General features: G+C 39.6%; 1 protein-coding gene across 3 annotated transcripts in view; it reads left to right on the forward strand.

Annotated features, from left to right (window-relative positions):
• The window catches only part of ush (Zinc finger protein ush), a 427,102-nt gene extending 408,202 nt beyond the window's left edge, over positions 1-18,900 (forward strand). For 2 of the 3 annotated variants that reach the window (XM_083138916.1, XM_083138908.1), the window contains exons 3-5: positions 1,813-1,920; positions 4,767-4,874; positions 11,674-18,900. In XM_083138916.1, coding sequence (XP_082995042.1) covers positions 1,813-1,920; positions 4,767-4,874; positions 11,674-14,663 — 3,206 coding nt within the window. In that variant the 3' untranslated portion in view covers positions 14,664-18,900. The remainder of the gene's footprint in view (positions 1-1,812; positions 1,921-4,766; positions 4,875-11,673) is intronic. The other variant, XM_083138926.1, reaches the window with a different exon arrangement.
• The last annotated feature ends 5,388 nt before the right edge of the window (positions 18,901-24,288 follow it).

Consider the following 24,288-nt stretch of genomic DNA (forward strand, 5'->3'; position numbering starts at 1 on the left):
GTTGAATCCCTATCAATAAATAAATACACGTAGGTTCAGTTTATTTTCTAATCCGTATTATTTCACAAAATATAATATTGTACCTGGACACGGTAGTTAATACTAGAGACGAAGCGTGATCTTAAGAGGGTATGCAATACTTACATTAGCGTCTCGGAAAAAGGGCGTGGTGTAAATAAATCATACAGCCCAATTACCCCAGTTTTCCTAAGAAAGAAAGAATTTCAGAAAATAATAATATCCCCCAGCTCCTCTCTGAACGGCCATGCTTCTTATTTCAAAATTCTTGGTCATTATTCATGTAATAAAATACTTACAGCTATTATTTACAGCTTCCTGTATGCTTCCCGTTTGACAAGTTTGCAACACAACAAATACAAGAGAACTCTCACTTCAACCACGCGCTCTTTCCACACGAAAGCAAAATATTCCGCAAAGCTCCGAAACTAACAGAAAAGTATTACTAACCTCGCTGTACAAATTGTTGTTCATGGTAGAGTAAAATAACTGACTTGAAGCTGGAAGATAGGATCCCCAACCCACGAGAAAAGCTCAGCATACTGAAGCTTTCGGCTTCTCGAAAATTACCGATCCCAGCCGAAAGCTGACTGCCAACAGAGAGCAATGGACTATATTAATGTGAAGTCACTGAGCAAGATCGAGTCCAAACATTGTAGTCAGACGGTTTTGTCCTATTCGATAGCATTGTATTTGGCTTGTTTTTTTAATTGCTGTTTTAAGTCCACTTTATGCACAGTAAGGCTAATCGGGACTGGACCTACAGTTTAAAGTGGGATCCGAATTACTTGTGCCTCCACCGGGTATCGAACCCGGGACCCCTTGATTACAAGGCGACCACGCTACTACTGCACCATCGGGGAGGCCCCATTGTATTTGGCGTCACAAGGGGTAGCTTTATTGCGACAGCAGTTATGAAACAAAATCGTTTTGCTTATCGTACAGATGTAAAGATGAGATTCCGGAGAATACGTCGATGTATTATTACATGGGAATGCCTACGCAAATTATCCTAGTGGGGAATGCTTTTTGAAAATTTTCTTGACTGGGGTTAGATAGTATCACTACCCCACCCTGCCCACTTTGAGCACTGCATTATAATTTTTGGAAACTTATGACTTGCAGCATTATCTAAAAGTTCTACGAAGCACATTTATATTATCGATTAAGTCGAGAAACTCTGCACCTTGGTGAAAATAACGTTTGAATAGCACGCAGTGTCGCGCTCCAATGTAAAGCTGAGGGCAACCAAAACGAACGACAACTATGCTGGTGTCTGAAACATCCCCATTATGAATGTCGATCCCCTGTTGACAGCTAAAATTACCCCCAGAAGCGATCCTAAAATGGACAGTAAACTTCCTTTCAAGCAGCGCCTGAGAATTACGCCACTGGTTTGAATTCCATAGAATATGAAATAGGAACTGGTTTGAATTCCATAGAATATGAAATAGGAACTGGTTTGAATTCCATAGAATATGAAATAGGAACTGGTTTGGATTCCATAGAATATGAAATAGGAACTGGTTTGAATTCCATAGAATATGAAATAGGAACTGGTTTGGATTCCATAGAATATGAAATAGGAACTGGTTGGGATTCCATAGAATATGAAATAGGAACGGGACTTCCGACTGGAAGAATGTAAAAGCAAAGTCCAAATTATACATTATCACTCCCGACAAATGGTTACTTTGTGCCCTCGCATAACACAGAAAACAAATAATTTTTAATATTCGTAGCAAGATAGTAAAGCAACGTAAATCTCACGATTTATTTCTCTTTTATTTTTAGCTTTGTCATCAGCAGCGGGTTTATTCTGTTTACCACATCTACAGGACGGACTAGTGCTGTCATCTCGTGCCGGTAGTGTGAAACAAGAGATCGTCGAAACTAGACCTGGTGCGTACCATACTCACTGATATATTTGGGCAGCTTAAAAAAAGGTCGGGCTATTTAAAATAATAGCAGCACGTACAAAATTGATGCTATCGATCTTTACTGCGTATCTTTTGATACTTTTCGAGCAGGCCTCATCTCCAGGAAGGTACCAACTCGGGCAAGCCCAGCACCTAACGACCTGTTGGGTGAGATGAGTCAAGGCAAGAGCTTATAAAACCTTACCCTGCTCCCCCCAAAATAGGCAATAGTTAGGCTGGAGAGTTCAATGAACTAACCGATCTCTTCTTTTGATGCTGAAGGTAACTCGCGTTACTAAAATAAGGAAATCTTTTTAATTTTCTTGAAATTTACCTGATGTAGTATACGTAGGAATTCAACAATTTACTCAGTACACACAGATACTTTGTAGGTACTAATAACAGAATAAGTAACCATATGCAACTGTCGTTTCCACCTGTCTGTCTTTCCGTCCGTGTGAACTACCGGTATGAGAAACTATAAGGGCTATAAAATCACATTTGGTGAAATGACAGACGTACTAAAAATAGCTCAGTGCAATTGAAACTAACGCCTGAATCACACGAGGCGAGATCTCCTTCTAGATTTTCCAGTTGGACTTGGGACTAGTTCTGTGGTACTGGCTCGCCTGCTAGTTTTTCTCTCACACGTTTCTTGTTACAGTACTTGTCGATATTCTTTTGTGCTCACAAGACATTGCGCAGAGCAGACAAGCTGCTTTTTAATGAACTCTGGTATGTACAGTCACGGACAGTTCCGGGTTGTAACAATCCCATTGACTCTTAATGGGATCGTTACAACCCAGAACTGTCCGTGACTGTATATTCATAGAGATTCTCAGAATTAATTCATAAAAAAATATTTTGTTCCACTAAATATGTCAAACATTTAATGTATTGGTAAGAATAAGGATTTTCATTATCAGCTAATCACATTTGTCGTGTACAAATCTCATCGCTTTGGGGGCCTCCCCGATGGCGCAGAGGTAGCGTTGTCGCCTTGTAATCAAGGGATCCCACCCGATTAGCACAAAATGGGCTTAAGACACAAAATCAATCAATCATCGCTTTGGATAAATTCCTAAATGATAATGAGTACGAATTCACATCATCTCTATTGCTATTTATTTCCGTGAGCAGCGAACAACATCCATCAGTACTCGAAAACCACAGACAAAATACTTTCCTTTGCCAAACTCGCATATTACCTTCACACGAATAAACATTCCCTCCGATTGGCTCTTCCACCGAATCTAGCAGAGGAAGCCTGTTGCAATTAGGACACGGTCTAGTCTTCAATACCAGTCCAGCAGCCTATCTGGCAGCAGCCATCATTTCCAGCCAGGTAGCCAGTCCAACGCCAAATAAAGCTATTATACTGGAAATCCAGTTCCGCTTGATTCGGCCTTAACTTGATCTGACCACAAGAGACTAAAACTCGATGGACAGAAATGTCTACCTAATACTAACTTAATGCGATAAAGGGACTCAGTCTGATTTTTCTATCTGTCTATGACAATCAAACAATTGAAAGTAAACAATGGATATAATTTAACCTTCGATATCGCAGAATTAAATGAAATCAAAACCATGTAATTCGATGTCCCTCGCAAGTATGTAAAAAGTTGATAACATATAACACTGAGTATACTAGAAACAGGAATCATAACCCCCCCCTCTTAAACGAACTGCAAGCTTTTTTTTAATTATCCCCCGCACCCACCACTATCTATCTATACAGCATTGGCACTGTGGAGGCACATTTTTGTTGTTCAAACTCACCGTTGATGTGCAAGTCCAGTTACGATATTTGCATAATAAGAACTTCTTACAATAAATCACATGTCAGTAAGGAATTTCTTATTCCACGGGAATAATAATAAAAGGCAATGTCAGATGGGTGCACATGCCTAGAGTAGATTCGTAAAAATCGTCGTCCTTCTTGAAGAAAATTTACTGTAGGCGATATTTATACCCATTTTGTAAAATTAGCCAAAAGGTAACATGTGATTTGTGATTTTCGTTTCATTTCCAAGTGTAACTTATTTTGTGCTTTTGTTTAAATAAGATTTGCTAGATTTTTGCAAGTATTAATCAGTGATTGCCTAGATTATGTTATTTGTCATAAAAGGTCACTATTTTAGCGTTCTCCCTCTTCATATTGCAGGTATTGTGGTGGACACTTGGGGTTTTGGCGCCAAACCAACTAATGGGAATTTTCCTGCACTGTTACCAGATAGAATTACCCTAGATGTGGTTTTGTATCATGACAAATAACACTATATTAGCATTTAGATTTGTTAAAAATCTAGGCCCTGTATATCATAGAATCACAAAATCAATATTTGAATGTCAACTTTTCTTAAAATATGTACATACCAAAATACAGGGTGTCCATAAAGTCTGGAACCAATTGATGAACAACACTTTTACTTAATGCACATGTGCGCGACCAGCCTCAACACATTTCTTTAAAAGCTGCAATATGTTTCCTTGAATTCTCTTCAAAATGTGAGGATCAATAGCAGCCATTGAAGTGCTTATCCATTCCAGATTCAGGATTCTCACAGCACACACCTCAGACTTCAAAATTTCCCATATAGTAAAGTCAGTGGAGTTGAGATCGGTTGACCGCGGTTCCCATTCCGCAGGGCCCCTGTCAATACCATAGCTTATTTGTAATGAGAAAAACGATACCACTATTGGTTGAACACTGTATGAACACCCTGTAGATTTTTCACATTGTACTTGTAATTTTTATACCTGTGCTTGTGTGTATGTAAGAAATGTGCATTGTCGACTGGCTTTAATTGTTGTGTTTGTCCGCAGTGAACGTATTCATGTGTGGGCCGTGCGGGATTCGGTTCAGCTCTTTGAGTACATTGGAAGCCCATCAGACGTACTACTGCTCCCATCGGCTCAAGGCAGCTGCGAAAGGTGAGTCCATAATATACGTCGTCATCTGTACTTACTCTTTGTGTTCTCGTACCATTTATGTGTTAAATGTGTTTCTGACCTTTAATATTTTAGCCCACCTTGTGCACCCAGACGTTTCTGCACTTTATAAAGTAATACCAGACCCACATAAGTATGTTCTCAGTCGAGAATCGAACATCAGACTCATTGTTACTCTTGCGTACTTTACCATTTTAAGTAGCCTCCTCGATGGCGCAGTGGTATTGTCATCGTCTTGTAATCAAGCGATCTCGGGTTCGATACCCGGTGGAGGCACATAGTGGTTTAAACTGTAGGTCCAGTCCTGATTAGCCTTTCTGTGCATAAAGTGTACTTTAAACATGTTTACCATTTTTAACCCTTTACAAGAAGCTTTTTTTTTACTTGAATTGCAGTTTGGTTCATGGTACCCTAGGAACGGAAGTTCTATGTTTATGCTTTCACCTAATCACCATTCAATGGCGTACCAACAATCCCCCCAAAAGAAATGTAATTGATGTTGTAGTAGTGGACCCCTCTCTACTCTTAAGTTCCTACTACGTATCGCAATATTTAAACGTCAAATCTCTCCACATGCTCGTATAGCCTAGAGATGGTGCAGAAATGCTATGTAAACCACTCTTTGCATTGTGTTGTAACGAAAGACTTTTCTAAACTTTAAATGCACTGACGTAACTTGAAAAAAAACCAACAACCCACATGCATAGAAAGTAAAAAATGATTTTAAGTTCAAGAGATGGAGAAAGTATTGTATACTTTTAAAAATATATATCTTCATTCATTTTCTTTTTCGCAGTATTTCTTCGGAATTGCTTTTGTGTTAGCAGCCCTTTTAAGAGCCCCATTGATTCGTTTATCATCTCCGCCGAAAACAGCCCTGAAAGTAAGAAGAATGGGTGCGTGTGGAGGGCGGCTAATGGTTTGTTTGAACAGTCCGAAAGAAGCTCGCTTGGCTGGAGATGCACCTCCAGAGGGATCGCCAAGCTTATAGCCCAGCTGCGTAGATGCAATCCGATATGCTGTCCCACATTCGACCAGTCCATCTTCCTCAGCACAGATCTTGAACTGTCGACGGAAGCAAGGGACTGACTCTCTTCTCTTTGTGGGGGAAGGTGGGACGGGGTGCCGAGCCGATTCTTTGTCTTGTTCTGATAGTCAGTTTACAACCGTTGTGACTTTTTCCTTTCAATCTCTCTCTCTCTTTATTCGCGTTGAGGATGGACTCCAACTCCCACCGTCAAATTATCTTAGCCCATTGTCGTGCCTACCTTAGCAGACTACAAGAGAAATTTCCAGAATCATGTAATAAAAATGTGAGAAAAATATAGAAATAATGTGACAGAAAGTGACTGAACGAGATGGAGAAACAGGGAAAAAAGAAGAAAGGAAAAAGAAAAAGTAAGATGGAAAGAAAGAAAGAGAGAAAGACGGAGACAGAAAGAAAACAAGAGACAGAGAAAGGAAGATATTGTATATAGACAGAAGGAAATCGAGGGAATGGGAAACATAGGAAGAAAAGATAAAAATAAAAGAGGGTTATGAAAGAAAAAGATAGGGGAAGGAAGAAGTGAGAAGAAAAGATAGGAATTGAGGAAGAGATAGAGGAACAGTTGATGAATAGACAATGAGGGAAGAGATACACACACGGAAAGAGAGAGGAGGACAGGAAGAAAATAAGAGAGAGAGAGAGAAAGGAAGAAAGAGACAAAGAAAAATAGACAAGAAAAAGTAAGTTTAAAAATATGGAAGAAGGAAAGAGAGAGAATGAAGGATGGAAAAATGGAAGAGATAGAGAAACATGGAAAGAGAGAAAACCGAAAGGAAACAAGAGGAGAGGAAGGAAGAAAGAGAAATATAGAAAGAAAGGAACAAAGATACAAGTAAAGAACGAGGAGGGGAAGATAGAAAGAAAGGGAGTCAAATAGGAAAAATAGGAAAGGAAGCAGAACCTACCTGAAAATATTTATTCCACCCTGAGCCCACCCTTACGAGAATCACTTACCTCGCCACTGCTAAGATTTGTGGCAGGTCATACCATTCAGTATTTAGCGACCAGCCTTAAACAAACACTGTTGGCTTTAAGTGCTGCCTTCGAGCTCATGTTATAGCATTTCAGACAAGTAATTGCAACAATCAACAGTGAGACAGGAATAAATAAAAAGCGTATTCGCTTTTGGCTTTACCCCCTTGGCCTCACCTCATAATAATATTTTGGGCCCGTTTGAAATTATTAAGGAGAGAAAACAATTGCATACCAATGTAGAATTACAAATTCTAGAATTGACGTCACGTAAGGTATAGATGACATAGGCAAATATATATATCTTAGTTCTTATTGAATATGAAAATTAGTTGATTTTTTTGCAAATCGTACGTACGTATTGGTACGAGCAAGGAGAATATATCGGAAAGTTAAAAAAGTTTTCGTACTTATAACATAGCAATCATACGTGGCGGGATTTAATCAAAATTATGCTTAAGATGTTTTCAAATGTGGAATAATCCACAAAATAGTTTGACCTAAATATTGATGAAATTGGTGGCTACATCTTTTAGTTATAAAATCGTTTACACGAAATTAAATCAAGAAGTTCGTAGTGTACCTCTCCTTTCATGAGTTACACTTACCTTTGTAGAAGGCAGGAAATAGGAAATAATGTGTTTACTTCAGCAGAATGCATTTCTGGCTACAGGAAAGGAAGTAGGAGGAGTTTATATCTGAGAGGATGCAAGTTCAGTCAAGTTCAGACTACACAGTCGGTTTTTAGCTTGGAAAGGCGACGTTCGTTTGGGGAAATTGCAAGGAGAGAGAGGGGAATGTCGAGTGAGAAGTACAGAGAAGTTAAGAGAGAAAGAGAGAGGAATCTCGAGTGAGAAGTACAAGGAAGTTAAGAGACAGTTTAAGAGACTAATGGAAGTGTGTGTGAAAGTCAACTTTGGACATTGATCATCTCTTCGAGAACGAGACAGACAATATCCTTTTTTCTTTAACGCCACACCTCCACCATCGAACCAAAGGGGGGAATCGTTATAATAATAATAATAATAATAATATCGTCTTTATTGAGAGGGCGTGTTTCGGCTTCGCGGGCCGTTCTTACAACAAACCCTTAAAAAAAAACATATTACAATTGACACTTTAACACGTCTTGAAAATCATTGTTGCAGTAGAAAGAGTAAAAATAAAAAATAAAAATGAAACATTCATACCTATAATGTAAAACAATTAATGTACCGAAGGTACAGACTTAAATCTAAAACCACAATTAGAATAGAATTATTACAGCTAATACTACAAAAAACCAATACCTCATTCCTATTCATTACAGAAAAGACAAATCCAGACACTATTGTTTGGACAGTAGATGCTTCTTTAGATTTAATTTGTGAGTTTCAGGGTGGAGCTCCCCTGAGGTCAGTGGTGGGGCCTCATAGCCACTCGCTTATGCTGGATCTTCACTTGCTGAGGTACCTAGATAAATGTAAACCTGTACTACTCTTAAATGAATGGCAACTCACACATTTCAGATTAAATGACCTTAAGACTGCATCAGCACTGTTCGAGAAAAGGATATTACCTATCTCGTTCTCGAAAAGATGATCAATAATAGCTCCAAAGTTGACTTTCACACACGCTTCCGTTAGTCTCTTAAACTGTCTCTTAACTTCTCTGTACTTCTCACTCGACATTCCTCTCTCTCTCTCTTAACTTCTCTGTACTTCTCACTAGACATTCCTATCTCTCTTAACTTCTCTGTACTTCTCACTCGACATTCCTCTCTCCCTTAACTTCTCTGTACTTCTCACTCGACATTCTTCTCTCTCTTAACTTTTCTGTACTTCTCACTCGACATTCCTCTCTCTCTTTTTTTAACTTCTCTGTACTTCTCACTCGATATTCCACTCTCCCTTAACTTCTCTGTACTTCTCACTCGACATTCCCCTCTCTCTTAACTTCTCTGTACTTCTCACTCGATATTCCTCTCTCTCTTAACTTCTCTGTACTTCTCACTCGACATTCCTCTCTCTCTCTCTCTCTCTCTCTCTCTTAACTTCTCTGTACTTCTCACTCGACATTCCTCTCTCTCTTAACTTCTCTGTATTTCTCACTCAATATTCCACTCTCCCTTAACTTCTCTGTACTTCTCACTCGACATTCCCCTCTCTCTTAACTTCTCTGTACTTCTCACTCGACATTCCTCTCTCTCTTAACTTCTCTGTACTTCACACTCGACATTCCTCTCTCTCTTAACTTCTCTGTACTTCTCACTCGATATTCCCCTCTCTCTTAACTTCTCTGTACTTCTCACTCGACATTCCCCTCTCTCTTAACTTCTCTGTACTTCTCACTCGACATTCCCCTTTCTCTCCTTACAATTTCCCCAAACGAACGTCCCCTTTCCAAGCTGTGTAGTCCAAGAATGAACTTGCATCCTCTCAAATATAGACTACCCCTACTTTCCTTTCTTGTAGCCAGAAATGCATTCTGCTGAAGTAAACGCATTCTTTCCTATTTCCTGCCTTCTACAAAGGTAAGTGTAACTCATGAAAGGAGAGGTACACTACTACTTTATCTCTACCACACCAGTTTACTTTGATATCACCATTAAATTTTTAAAAGGCCATGATAAAATAGCTTACGAACTCGCACCTCTTTACGCTATAATTGCCAATTTTTGCAACTGATTTAATGTGCTCATACCAGATGTGTTTGTGTGTGTTCATTGTGTGATTGACATGTATATTTGGTTTTTATCTGGTTTTGTGTTGTCACTGTTGCACATTGACAAAGTCGTTGGTGAATATTAAGTTGAAAGTATTCATCCCAAGATGTTTATTTTGACGAGAATTTCCTGAAGTGTAGCTAAAAATTCACGACTGGCTGTGCATACATACAAGTTCACAACAAGCGTTTATCCCGAAGACGCAATGTCGCATCAACTTTTCGCTAATTAATGCCAGACTCGAACAACGATTTGCTTTTAGTGGCTTAATCATCTGATTCCAAGAAGTCTCCCGAAACTCGAGATCTGTATCTCAACAGATTTGTCCCTTTTTTGGTTTAAATACTCCTTCAGTCGTCCCAATCCCTTCCAAAGAAACCCACAGTGAAATAAAGGGTTTTTTTCTAAGTTGTGCTGGAAAAACATCTGATGTTAGAATTTAATATTGTCTTGCAGCATCTTGTGGGATACTTTCTCAAGACAGATCTTTCTGGTTGTAGGCTAATTCTGTAACCACAGAACAATCTATTCTCCATCCACTGCAAGAACAAAGTTAACGGAAAGAAATTCACGTGACTTCTGAGAAATAGTTCTTTTCCTATGACTTACGCTGGTGTTGCTTTGTTCATGAATATATTGGCTGTAGCTGTACAGCTCATAATACAAAGTTCCAGAACTTTAATACAGCAGGCTTGATCGCATGCACTATTTTGCTACGCGCAAGATTCTTGCGCAGATGCCATTGGTGCAACCAATAGGATTTTATCAGAAACCACATGTATTTGTTTACATTACTTCGTTCTTACAACGAACAGAGAATAGACCAGATATTCTCCATGTGTGTAAACGAGGGTGGTATCGATATTTTAGGAAGCCGAATTTTCCCTAGAGTTCATAGTTGCAGGAAAGTTTCCTCAACAATACTAGTCACTTCCTAGAGATAGAAGTTTACAAAATTATATGAGGGTATAATGAAGACTTGACACGTTTTTTAAATGTACACATTCAGCGTTTGTTTTACTTTTTATTTGCTCATTTTGTGTTATTTTCTAGGAAAGCTTTGTCCCTGGGTATGTCGCTGCACACACACACACACAAACACACAACACACACACACACACACACAACACACACACACACACACACACACACACACACCATCACACACACACACACACACACAAACAGAGAGAGAGAGAGAGAGAGATATTTTGGTGTGTGTATATATACACACGTACATATATATAGCTAACTAACTAACTCTCTAGGATTTCTAAACCCGAAGGTTTATGTCCGCAGCAATACAAGCCTTCAATCTGTCCCTATCCTGGGCAAAATCAATCCAATCTTTTCCACCCTTATCGATTTCCTCTAGGTCCATCTGAACGTTATCCCTCCATCTTCGTCTTTGCCTTCCTACAGGTTTCCCAACAAGAATTCTGTAAACTCTTATTTCCTCTCCCATTCGTATACATACATACATAAAAACACACACACACACACACACACACACATACACCTAGGTATATACATAACACTGAATATAATCTGCAATATTATTTTGAATGTTCGACATGGAATTCCAATTATATTTTTTTAATGTTTTTGAAAATCAATTTAGTTATTTGGAACCGCAAGTATTGTAGAAAACGTTGGTGCTCTGTCTGCAAACTTTAGTTCAGGGTTAAGATATGCACTAATGATGAAGAAATGTCCTCTTTGTTTTAATCTCCCTTTCTCCTTCCCTCTGTTTATCTCTCTCTCTCTCTCATCTTTTCTATCTGTGTGTACCTCATTTTTTCCTATCTCCCACACATTTTATCTATCTGTGTGTTCCTTCCGTTTTCTCTTTCTTTTTTGTTTCCTTCATTCTTTCTCATATTGCAGTAGACACATATGTATTCTTAATTCATATTCCTACAAAAATTATGGATTCATTAGTCCTTATAAAGAAGGATCTTTAAAGTTCAATGGAGGTCCTTGCGTTGTTCTGTATACATTTTATTGATGGTGCCTCTTTGTTGCATGGTTTCTTACGGAATTTGTTTCCATTACAGGCCGCGACAGCGATGGAGAAGGCAGTGGAGACGGGAAAGGCAGCACAGCATCCAACGATGGAACAGCCGCAGCCTCGCGAGATGAATCTGACTCGGTCCAGGGAGACGACGGCGAGACTCCATCCAAAGCTCCGAAGACTGGTCGCCAGTATTCGTGTCCTCACTGCTCCTACAGCGCCGACAAGAAGGTCAGCCTCAACCGCCACATGAGGATGCACAGCGCCACCCCGACGTCCCCGCACTCCACGAACGGGGTCCTGGAGGACGGGCGGGGGGAAGGGTTGGTCGGCATCTCCCCTCCTCCTTTGGACAGGTACTGCCAAGACTGCGACATCCGGTTCTCGTCCGTGAAGACGTTCCGTGCCCACAAGCAGCACTACTGCAGCACGAGGCACGTGGTCAAGGGTGTGAAGGCACCTGGTTCGACGACTCCTTCCCCTGCCGACGGCGAGCAGCAGAGGAGGTTGGGTTCGACTCCCGGCGCGACGCCAGCCTCTCCCGCCGAATCTCTCCTGGGCACGGCGACGAATCAGCAGCCGCTGCTCGCGCTGCCCACGAATCCGGTGCTCATCGTGCCGTACTCAGTTTTCCAAAGCGCCAGCCTACTTCCTGGCGGGATGCTACCCACGCAGAATGCCTGCATTGTTCTTCCCAACGGCACCCTGCAGCCGATGCCGGCGCTGGCTGGTTCCACCCTGCACCACATGCCGCCACCGAAGGAGGATCTTCCAGCGAGCAGAAGCCAAGCTCACCAGCAGACTTCCAGCAGCCCGGACTCGCCCCAGCAGCCGGAGCCGCAGAGCAAGCGCGACGTCAAGCGACCTGTCCAGGGAGACGTCCCACTGGACCTCAGCCTCAAGCGACCTCACGAATCTCCAGGTGAAGAAGAGAAGGAAAACAGAGAGTCCAACTCGGGCTCGCCAAAATCTCCAAGTGCCAGATCCATCTCATCCTCCGCCGCTCCGGTGTCCCCCGGAGTCGCGCTGTCCCCGGCTTCCTCGCGGTCGGACTCGAAGGTAGGCCCTCGCGGATCGGAAGCCGAGAGCCTCAGCCCGAGCCCAAAGCCTGTCGCCAGCAGCGGCAGCGAGAGCAGAAGCAAGTCTGCGTCTCCGCTGTCCACCCGTTCCCCGCGGTTGACGATCCCGAACAACACGTCGCCGGCAAAGCTCCAGAGCGTCGTCAACGCGCAGTCCACCAAAGTCAACCATGTGATAACGTCGTCTCCTGATGCACTGAACGTGGCAGACATCCTTCTCGCTGCTGCGGCCGTCTCGACGGCGGCTGCATCGGGACATGTCGCCTCGACCGTAGTGACCCAGAAACTGCTTTCGGAACCTCGCGTGGCAAGCAAGCAAGGACCGGGAGTGATCAAAGGACCTAAGCATCTACAGCTACCTCCTCTGCAACGCCCGGAGCTTCTGGCTCCGATTCTTCCGTTGTTACCCGGAATCCCACCGGAGATCGCACTCAGGATGGTGTCTCAGGAGTCCCTTCTCGCGCCATCTCCGGCTACAGTATTGCCACCCATACAGCCTCAAGTTCTGGTCAAGCAGGGCGTGTCGAAGTGTAAAGAGTGCAACATTGTATTCTGCAAGCACGAGAATTACGTTGCTCACAAGAAGCACTATTGTTCGGCAAGATTTCAGGAATCTTCATCTGGTAAGGCTGAAGGCAAAGATCCCGCGGCGGAGGAGAACTCGAACCAAGGATCTGTGACGTCAAATTCTCCAGCGCCTGCGACCGCGACCGCAGCTACAGCCACTTCTCAGGCATCCTCACCGGAGGCCTCCCCAGTCTCCCCTTCCTCCAAAGAACGGACTAGAGACAGTCCCACTCTGATACCTCCCCCTCTCTACAACGCCAAACCGCTGTTTCAGTTCATATGCATGGCTTGCGGTATCAAGTTCACATCCTTCGACAATCTCCAAGCGCACCAAATGTATTACTGCCCGAAGAGGGACTACATGAAACCGGCAGAAGGGTCCGGGGAAAAGGGATTCAGGCGATGCCCCAAGTGCAAAGTGGTGATGCCCGACGAACAGTTCGCAAGCCACCATTGCTCGCACGCAGGAACGACAGTCGGGAACGGATCCGCCGGTTGGAAGTGTCCGTGCTGCGACGTCTACAGCCCCACAGCCAGCGCGGCGCAGAAGCACATGGAAACACACGCCGGTATAAAGGCGTTCCGGTGCACGATATGCCGCTACAAGGGAAACACGCTACGTGGGATGAGAACGCACATACGCATGCACTTCGAGAAACGTTCCGGCGACCTACAGGAGGAGAACTACATCTCTTGCATCTTGGGCGACGACAGCGATCTGCAACCGAGTGGTCAGAACAGCCAACCGCCTGTCGAGCCAGCGTTACCCCAGCGTTCCGCTCAGACACCCGACCTTCCGCCGGACCTGTCACCGGAAGAAGTAAGCATCAAGAGCGAAACTCCGGAAGTGGTTTCTCCGGGACCGGCTTCCGGGTCGCGTCTCGAGAAGCTGCACTTCTGCGACATATGCAACTACAGCTCGACGTACAAGGGGAACGTCGTGCGTCATGTGAAGCTAGTGCACAAGGGCGTATCGGAAGACGTCGGGTCCACGTCTTCGTCCGAGGGTAAGGTGGCCGATGGGTCGACGTGTTCCAGTACCGTCGAGGACGGACCCGACGGACGGACGACCGTTCACGACGAAGCGAGTTGCAGCAGCGTCATCGCCGAAGACGTCGTCGTGAAAAAGGAGGAGACGATATCGGACGCGGAACAGGAGCAGGCCGCTGCTTCCAGCAACAGCAAGGACTCGAACCCAGTCATATCAGCGGAGGATATTCTGAACGATCCTAGCCTTCAAGCCCAGTTAAAGAAGGCTGGACCAAAGTACTGCAAATCATGTGATATCTCGTTTAACTATCTCTCAACATTCATTGCACACAAAAAGTTTTACTGTTCGAGTCATAATAACGAAGCCAGTAACAGGGCTGAGGCTTCCGTGCAGTGAAAGAAGCATCTCATCTACGTAACCCTTTCTGTACTTCTTTTCTGTTCCTCCCTCGACCTTTACAATCCGTACCTGATGAGTGTCTTTTCCGTACTTTTAAATCGACCCCGATAAGCTTTAATAAATTGAAATTCAACGAAATGTCCACCTTTCAAAGCACGACACAAATCAAAATAATTAAATATTTCATAAAAATTTGTTTTCTATCAATGAAACTCTGTGACTGCTGAAGTAATAGTGTTTGGTAACTGGTGACCTTCTAGAACGTCAATTTCTTGCAGGCTAAGATTCTCACACCAAACAACCAATGTTACGATGGGAGTTATGACTCCTTGTCAGTGACAAGGTTTCTTGTGTTCATCAGATTTACGGGCATCATTTGTATAAGCCCTTTCTCAATTGAATTATTCCTTTAAACAAAATTTTTACTCTCATAACAAGATTAGATAAAAAAGAAAAAAACTGGTTGGATGGTTTGGTTGTGAAGATCTATTGGTATTTAGACTCTTCATATTTTTACACATAACACAGATTTTTTTTGGTTTTGTTTCGTCATTCTTCTATGTTGCGGACACAATATTTACTTTTCATGTAAATTCTAAGCTGGAAATCAAAGTTTATACTAACTTTGAGATTTTATTATAACCTTGAAATTTGTTGATAGTTCAAAAACATTCCATTTATCGTATTTCTGTTTCAGAAATATTCAATGTTTGGTTCCAGTTTTTCACATACATTGGCAAATGTAAATGTACTCTCATGAAGTGGTGAAGAACTTGCAGCATATGCAGAAAGTTTACAGAACAGCTCTTTTGCAAGCATTTTGTAGAGGCACATGATTTGAAAACAAAGTTGTTTACTTTCTGTTGTCTATGTTCTGTATGAAAGAACTTTTAAATGATTCCCAGTATTTATCGTTATGCCATTTGTTTCACTATCTTGTATTGTTTCTCCTTATTGAGTATATGGGTGATTATCTTATTTTGTATTGTCTCCTAAACTTGATATTGTTTTCTCATCCATTTCTCGTTGCCCATCATATTTTCCCTCATATATCATTGCATTGTGAGCATTCAATACCGTTGCTGCTTTTACAACTTCGATTTTCTTTCATTGATATCTCGGCGAGAAATTTATTCTACATATGAAGCAAACATTAAAGTTTCTATTATTTCGTCCGTTGTTACATGCAAGAACTTCCAGCAGTTTTCTTTCTATTCTCTGCTATGTGCTACTATTATTTGGCTGTTTGATAGTAGTTCCGAATATATTAGCACATGAAATAGAAATCCTATTCTTCATATTTCATGATATTCAGTTGGTTCCTCAGTATTGCACCACATTTTAAATTCGATTATAACACTGGTATACAAATGTTAATCAACTTTGCGCTTATATTGATTTCTCAGCGGTTTCTTCGCAATTCGGTCCTGCTGATTACGAATATGCCGTCCATTTCGCCGTAGTGTCAACGTTTAGGATGATACGTATATGCAATTTATGTTTTTTTAAAACGCCAAATGTAGTTAACTTAATAAGTAAGAGAATAATTCAAAGCAAGATACATTTTCAATTTTATTTAAATGTCTCTGCTGAACATGCTACGACGATTGTGGACTTTATGGTAGAAATACACAAACTCAATAAATGAATGCAAACTGATACACCCTGATGACAAAGAAAGCAATTTAACTGTCAGTAATTCAGTACTTTCATTTGCTTGTTATGATAATGAAGTGATTTCTGCTGCACTACACGTATATGATACAAAAAAGTTTAAAATAGGACGACGTAATTTGGAAGTAACTGCAAAAAATATGTTAACTTAGAAACACAATGGTAGCAATCTACATTTTAAAGTGATTGTTTGTTGTTGTTATTCTTTGGGGAAAGCTGTAAGGTGAACAGGAATTGCACCGTTTAGAACACTCCGACTACTGTTGGAACTCTCCATCAAACAAACCACATACGTCAGAAGAGTAGCACAACGAATCTTGTGAAGAAAAACAATATGAAACCGCTGTGTCTACATTAGTACTTACTTCTTTTACTGGAAGGGGGAAAAAGGCTCATCCATTCAGTAGTGAAGCTAAAGTTCATGCTTACTATTTAGGAATTGTAAATATTTAATAAGATCATCCAGCACATTCTGATTCAATTATACCCTTCTCAACAACACAGCCATCTCACTATCTGTATCACATGATTCTTCAACTGGTGTTGATTACGGGAGGTAAGGGAATGGACGGCGCATCACTGCTTGGAACAGGCACAATGGAGGGTGCTACGTTCTTGCTGCTCTTTAAAATTTTCAAGTCAACCCGACCAACATAACAGTCCTCTTTAGTGGTTTCCAGGTTCCCGCCAAATTACTGGGAATTGCAAACAGTATGATTGGCCTTCTTTGCAGACAATGTTATAGTGGTGACGGGAAGATACCACAAGACACTTGTAGAGACCATGCCATGTTGAGGTCACCGATAAACATTTCAAAGCAAGCTTTGCAGCTTCATGCAATTTTGTTCCAGACGCAGTGGTTTAACTTGCTTTTACCCAATGCAATATCCACATGCAAAACAGAATTAGTCTGTTTGTAATTTACACTTCCTTCCTTCTGGCGTACAATTGTTAAGCATCACAAGTTGAAAGTAAATCATTATGTAGTCACAAACAATTGAAAACACAATTAACCTACCTTCATTGAATACCAGAAGTAAGTATGTACACACTGAACTACCATTTAGGATTAGGATATTTAAACATAGACATTATTCTATTACTGTGAGAAGCAATAACATTATAGCTTTATCTCCCAAAATATTGACACTACGACAAAAACAGTGCCAGATTCGGGTTCAGCAGGTTGAAATCTATAACAATGCATCAAAAATTAACGATAAGCAAAAGTGAGGAGACAGATGTCTACTGCAAGGATTTATTTATGGAACCGTGCTTTGAAAGCTGCACATTTCAAGGAGCTACCACGATTGGTTAATTTTTCCCCTTGTACACATTTGTTTTCATATTAATTGTCCCAATTTAGCTATTTCATTTCTATTTTTAAGTCATTTTTTTTAAAAAAAGGAACATAATCTCTATTCTGACAATATGCAATGGCTTTGTGGAGTTAAAATGTGTACATATAGCAAACACCAAGGACTGTGTTCTGTACAGCACGTTTGTTATCATAGCAAGAGAACAAGTAAGACATTAACAAATTGAAATGAGGAACTTGGTACAAGTGCTGAATGTTCAGAAAGAATCTTTTAATTTGTAGCATGTGTGCTTATGTACTAGTGTAACTGTGACGTTGTACACCAGAGAAAGAGTGAGACAGAGCTACTTAATTTGACAGATGGAATTGAAAATCTAGAACTATTTTCTGGCCAGTGTGCATCTGTTCTGTGTGTCTGAAATCATGAGTCTAGTAAAACAGTTAAGATAGAGTAACATTGTTGCATATAGCCATCTCCCAACACCCAGGTACTTAGTTCGAACCCCTGTTCTTTCATATGTTGTTATTGTACATGTATATATGCATATATATGTCATCGTTGTATATCTCGAGATGAGTATGAGAAGTCAAGGATATGTGTCGTTGAGGAATGATTAGATTTCTGCATATTATCAAAGATATGTTCTGAGTTTTATATATATATATGTTTAAGGTTCTATATATATACATATATAATCTATATGTCTACACGGATCATTCTTCACGTACTTATGTATAAAAGAAGAAAAACACTATGCCATATTATGTGTTAAGAAATGCAAAAAAGACATTTTAAGTATCTGTTGTGTAATGTTCTAACAGTTTTTTCAAAGACTTAGTCAAAATGGTTGTACGTTTGTTTTGTTCTTTTTGTTGGTTTATTATTCTCATTTCTAAGAATATGAGCTACTTTTTACAAATATTTTATTCTGCTTTTTTTGTTTTTTGAGTTTAAAAAGAGTTTTTCTAAGAAAATAATATAATTGAAAGTTGAGAAAAAATCTAAGAGAATCACAAGCTATCTGAATTCTGCATTTAAAAAATACCTGCACTGCATTTCAAGTTACTCTCCTTTCTTCCAGTACGAAGTGTCGCCATATTTTTTTTGTTCAAGTTGGTGCTAATGCCATGTTTTTGTCCACCAGTGTATATGTGTATACGCGAAGGAAAGGAAGGAATTAAGAATTGAATTCTGGACGTAAAAAAACAAAGAGGTCAAGTTGGAGACAATAAATTATTTATTTGTAATGCATTGTATATTATTTTTCCACTATTTAATATTTCCTTTGAATGAATGTTCCTCTTATATCTCTGTAAATGGTTGCTTTCTTTTCCAAACATATTTACACCACATACGCTTTTACTCACAAGACATGTTCACTTACATATTGTTCTGCATGAGCTCCTGCTTTGTTGTTGTTTTTTTTTTTAGAGAGATAAATATTATTTATAATTGTTGAGAATAACTTCAAACAGGGCTCGAAATGGACCGGAGCGGAACGTTCCGTCTCGTCAGAAATGGACCGTTTCAGTACATTTAATTTTTTTTTACTTATTTCACCACATGTCCCTTTTCAGTGTGAACTAAATTGTTAATACTATTTAACATTCATATAAGATTCCCCTCTAGGTGTAGATGCGTTGTTGCCGTTAGGTAATCGCCTTCATGTTTTTGTGCCTTGTACTTCTTGGTTTTTACTTTCATGTTTGTTAATTATGATTATTTTTCGTGTCTTGTGGACTCGATTATTCTGACGGAGGTATCCTCATGCACAAGATCTTTTAACAAATTCTGGTTCTCTCCTTATGGTCATTCTTTTTTCTTTAATACTTTCGTCTTTTATATTTTCCATGATTAACCTAACGGTATAAAGTTGACTTGGCATTAGAATTAAAAACTCAAATCAAATAGTTCTTGCAGAACGTTTTTTTATATTTCTGATACTAAGCTGAGCAGATATATTGTTGACGTTCTGAAGAAAAATGCATGTTAATAACTAATAAGGACAGAAAAGAACATTACTCGTCTCCACGTTCACATGAAATTGACGAATACGTGTCACATGTCATGTTACAAATCTCATTCTGCTCAGCACTTCCGAGTTTCTTAACTGTTGTTGATGACATGGTTCCAGTCTCGTTAAATTTTAAAAAAGATAAGTAAATTCCACAAGACACGTGTCCAATGTATTTTATATTTGCTGTTTCTGTAAATATATCAACATTAACTATTATTACTTGTAATACAGCGGGTCATTTCACTAGTCCTTAATGTCGTCTGTGTAGTAGTCGAAGACAAAAGAAATACGAAAGTAAGACATCACGTTAACGAAAGTAAAATTCCAGCCTTGACTTTAAAATGCCTAATTCTGCAGATACAATATAGTCTTATGCATAGGTGAGATTTAATAAATGAAGTGTCGAGAGAGGTCCTAAGATAGACAAACGTCAAGGTGAGTATGTGGATTATGTTTGCCATGTGTGTTTCAAGTGCCGAGAGTAAGAGGTCTCCAGATGGTGTAATGGTAACACTGTAGCGGTGTTTAGCTAACAAGGGGTCCCTGATTCGATCCCCGGTGGAGGCACATTGCACAATGGTTTGATTCCCACTTAAACCGTAGATTCAGTTCCAATCAGTCTTATCTGAATATAAAGTGTACATAAACAAACTTTGAGAGAAAGAGGACACAGAAAAGGAAAACAGACGATGAAAGAGGAAGAGAAGTAGAAAAGTGAAAGAAATTTGCAATGCTAGAGAGAGAGAGAGAGAGAGAGAGAGACACTGAAAGAACACACACACAGAAACATAATGGAAGAGAAGGCCGGAGAAGGACATACAACGAGAGAAGGTGAGAGAAACAGAAGGAAATAGAAAAAGTGAGAGAAACATGTAAATAAAAACAGGGATGGTAGGAGAGGGAAAGACAGAAATTAGGGTGAAACCCAGAAAGAAGGGGAAAGAGGTAGGAATGTAGAGAAAGAGGGAACAGGAATGAAAGGACAGAAAGGGCGAAAGAAAAATCGAAAATGAGAAAGAGAAAAAAAGTACAAAGGGAGAAGCTGTAGAAACAGAACAGCGAGACGGAATATTCTGATGGACTTCAGGGACGTACCCTCCACAACTAATATTTAAAGCCTTGTTGATTGGGTAATGTGCGATTTGACCGCACCATTGTTACGCAAAGGGAAACGGAAATGGGATCCAAAACCGTAAATTGACGCAGCTCGTGGAACGATGCAACGGAACGCAAATGCTGCAAGCTTTATTCGCGGAGGACAGTTACGATGCAATTCCTCTGCTTTATTTGTTGTGAACATCAAAGCATTTGATGTATACATATCGATAATTAGAAACGAGACTCATATAATCTACCAGCTGCATATATGAGTCAAGAGAGTCACTTGTTATTCAGAACTACCTGTACTAATAATAACCGTTTAAGATGGCAGAAAAGTACATTGAATTTAAGCTTCAAAACAACTTGTCAGTTTTGTAAAATCTTGGTACTTCTTGTAAATATAATTCTCAAAAGTAGAACTAAGCTCTTCAGACTGAAATGTATTGTTATTTTAATAAAATAGCACAATTCTGAATATTGGCAGATCATATGTATAAAAAGGACAGTTCCTAGAATATGGACGATAGATGGCAGCACGCCATATAAAGAAGAGCAGAGTTCATTGTAGAAACTAGGAGCGGAGAAGAGCGATTAGATATATATTATAGTAAATGCAAAATACATAAAGGAAGAGTATAAAAATCATAGGAGGAGTGAATAAAATGTTGTAAATAAACAATTAAGATAAATAAGAATATGCTCCTATATGAAACAATTATGAAAGTTAATAAGTGAGCAAATGAATTCAGAAATGATATGATATGATATTTATTAATATTGGTACGAGCCCTTCGGCTGTGCGTATCTTACAATATTGTTACATAAACATAAACACCCCGACCTTAAACATGCACCCCATTTATCATACATTCAGAAACATTGATAAACAAACATTTGGAAAATAATTACATACTATGTACATATATAAATAGCAATGTGGTCCTCTTGCATTGTTTCGTCGGAACTGGCACGTGACACAATATCCCCCTCCTTGAGGATGAAAAATTTATATATTCGAAAATTCGTTTGTAAATTTATAAATTTTTCCCTCGTTCTCTGTGGCTTCTCTTACTGTTTCTACTATTTATTAACCAAGCTCTTTTTTACTTCCTCCGTGCAGTTGTACCTCCTGATATTTTCCAGGTTCTCTCTATCTTCGTTTCTGCATGCTTTACTACCGCTGTGTTCCGAAACAAGTTCATGACCTCGTATGGCCCTTCATATATGAAAAACAATTTCTTGATTGCTTTCTCTGTTGCTTTACTCATTGGGTGTGTTTTGCAAAATACTAAGTTTCCCTTTTTAAATTTTATTCTCATACCATTCTCTGCTTTCTTGTTCATTTTCTTCATTCTCTTAATGTATATGTCTAGTAATACTTCCTTAGCCTCTTCTTTGGACATTACTTCCCTCGGCCAATCAAAATCTTTGAAGATGCTAGGTTCTTCCATATACCCCAGAAACAACAATTCAGCCGCACTCTTCTTTGTTTCCTCAGATATAGAGTTGTTCATCAATCTTATGGCTCTGTTAACTGTTGTGGACCACTTCGTATGATTGTCGTGACATAACATTCTTAGACTTCTTACTATTTCCCCGTTACATCCCTCTATCGGGTTGGAACTTGGATGATAGTAACGTTTATCATTTTCATCCCTTTAAACTTCATATAATCTTTAAAGTATTCAGATACAAATTGTGTACCATTATCAGTGAGAATTTTTCATGGAACTCCATAATGTTTGACAAACCCTTCTTCTAAATAGTTTACTCCTTTATCTCCTTTGCTGAAGCCTTCTTGAGGTTATAACATATCACAAACTTACTGCGTACGTCGACGCATGTGAGAATATATGTAAATCCTCGTGATCTTGGGAGAGATTCAATCGAATCAATAGATATCATATCTAAAGGATTTTTTGCAGTTACGTGTAACTCTTCTCTTTCCATTTTTATTTTTGAAGGTTTAGTTTTTAGACATAGCATACAGTTTCTTACATGATCCACCACGTCTGTCTTCATACATTTCCAGAAGAAAAATCTCCGGGCGAGTCTCAATGTTTTATCAATCCCGAAATGTCCAGACTTCTCATGCACTTCTGTGAGTACTTTTTCAATTAGTGCGCCAGGTACGCAGAGTTCACTTGATTGGATTTCTCTATGCTTACTCTAAAAATCATTCCTTCCTTAATTACATATTTTCCTTGTATCTTCGCACGACACATTTACTTTTCATTTGCATTTCTGTCTCCGTTCAAGACATTTAAGATGCCGCTTAATTCATCGTCTTTCTTCATGCTTTCTATCCATTCCTGTCTGGATATGTTCCCGATTTCTTCATCCACGATGGCATTTATGGATAACTTCACCACTTCCTCTGGTTCCTGCGTCATATATGTAAAGGGGATCCACTTAAGGCATCTGCAGTTTTATTGTCCTTTCCTTTAATATCCACTATTTCGAAACTGTATTCCTGGAGAAGTAATGCCCATGTTGTCAAGCGAGGATTCCATTGCCTTGCACTTGCCCCTAGGCATTTTCTTGTAAAATAATGCCTTTTCTTCTGGAATAACCTTTGATTGTGGACTATTGAATATTCACTTTAACCCTCTTTGTCAATAAACTCTTTCCTGCAGGAGGAAGTTTTCTTTTTCTATAACATCTGTTTTCAAAAAAAGAAAACTGCTGGATGGACCTTCTTCATGGGGAAGTTACCTTTGCATAGAGCTATTTCAGTCCTTGTACTTTTTGCATACGTAATCTCCTCTTTCACTTATTCCTATGTACTTTTCTCTTCTTATCTTCTCGCATAACCAATGTTTTATTTCTTTGCATGAGCTGCATAGAATAGTTTCTTCCTTATTTCCCTCTTTTCCACAGCAGTTTAATATTTTCTTCCTGTCTTCTATTTCCTTTCTTATAGTTTCTCTGTTCTCGCCTTCGATTTTATTCTCTTCCTCCATTTTCACTTTCTTCTCTATTCGCTTTCTTATTCACGATTCTACCAGCCGCAAAGTTGGCCGCCACTATGCTACGACCCTGGGAGTACGTACTTATATGTTATTTACCACGGCTATAGAAATATCTTAATTTCAGGGGATAGGTTCTTTATTCGAGAATTCCAAATAAGAAAGCGTTTTATAGCCAAGATGATATAGTTAAATGCGGATCTATATTCTGAAAACTGTACACAATACAGAGAAAATACAGTAGTGGCATTAATTCTGGACACTTTTGAGAATTATGATGAAAATCACATTCAAGTTTTGATTTTAATTTAAATTTACGTTTTTATTGAAGTCAAATTTGCAGGAAATAATCAAACATGTCTTTATGTTCAATGTTTCAAAAAGTGAGCAAACTAAATTATAATTAATAGTAATAATAATAATTATAGAGAAAATGTAAGTAAGTGTTCTTAGCATAACACCACCTGTAAAATGTTCATTCAGTAAAAAGTAAATTTTGACACACTCATTATGGTTATTGTAACTGCGTTGTGTTAATATTT

The sequence above is a fragment of the Lepisma saccharinum genome, chromosome 1 (assembly GCF_977018435.1).
Source record: "Lepisma saccharinum chromosome 1, izLepSacc3.1, whole genome shotgun sequence".
Taxonomy (NCBI): Eukaryota; Metazoa; Arthropoda; class Insecta; order Zygentoma; family Lepismatidae; genus Lepisma; species Lepisma saccharinum.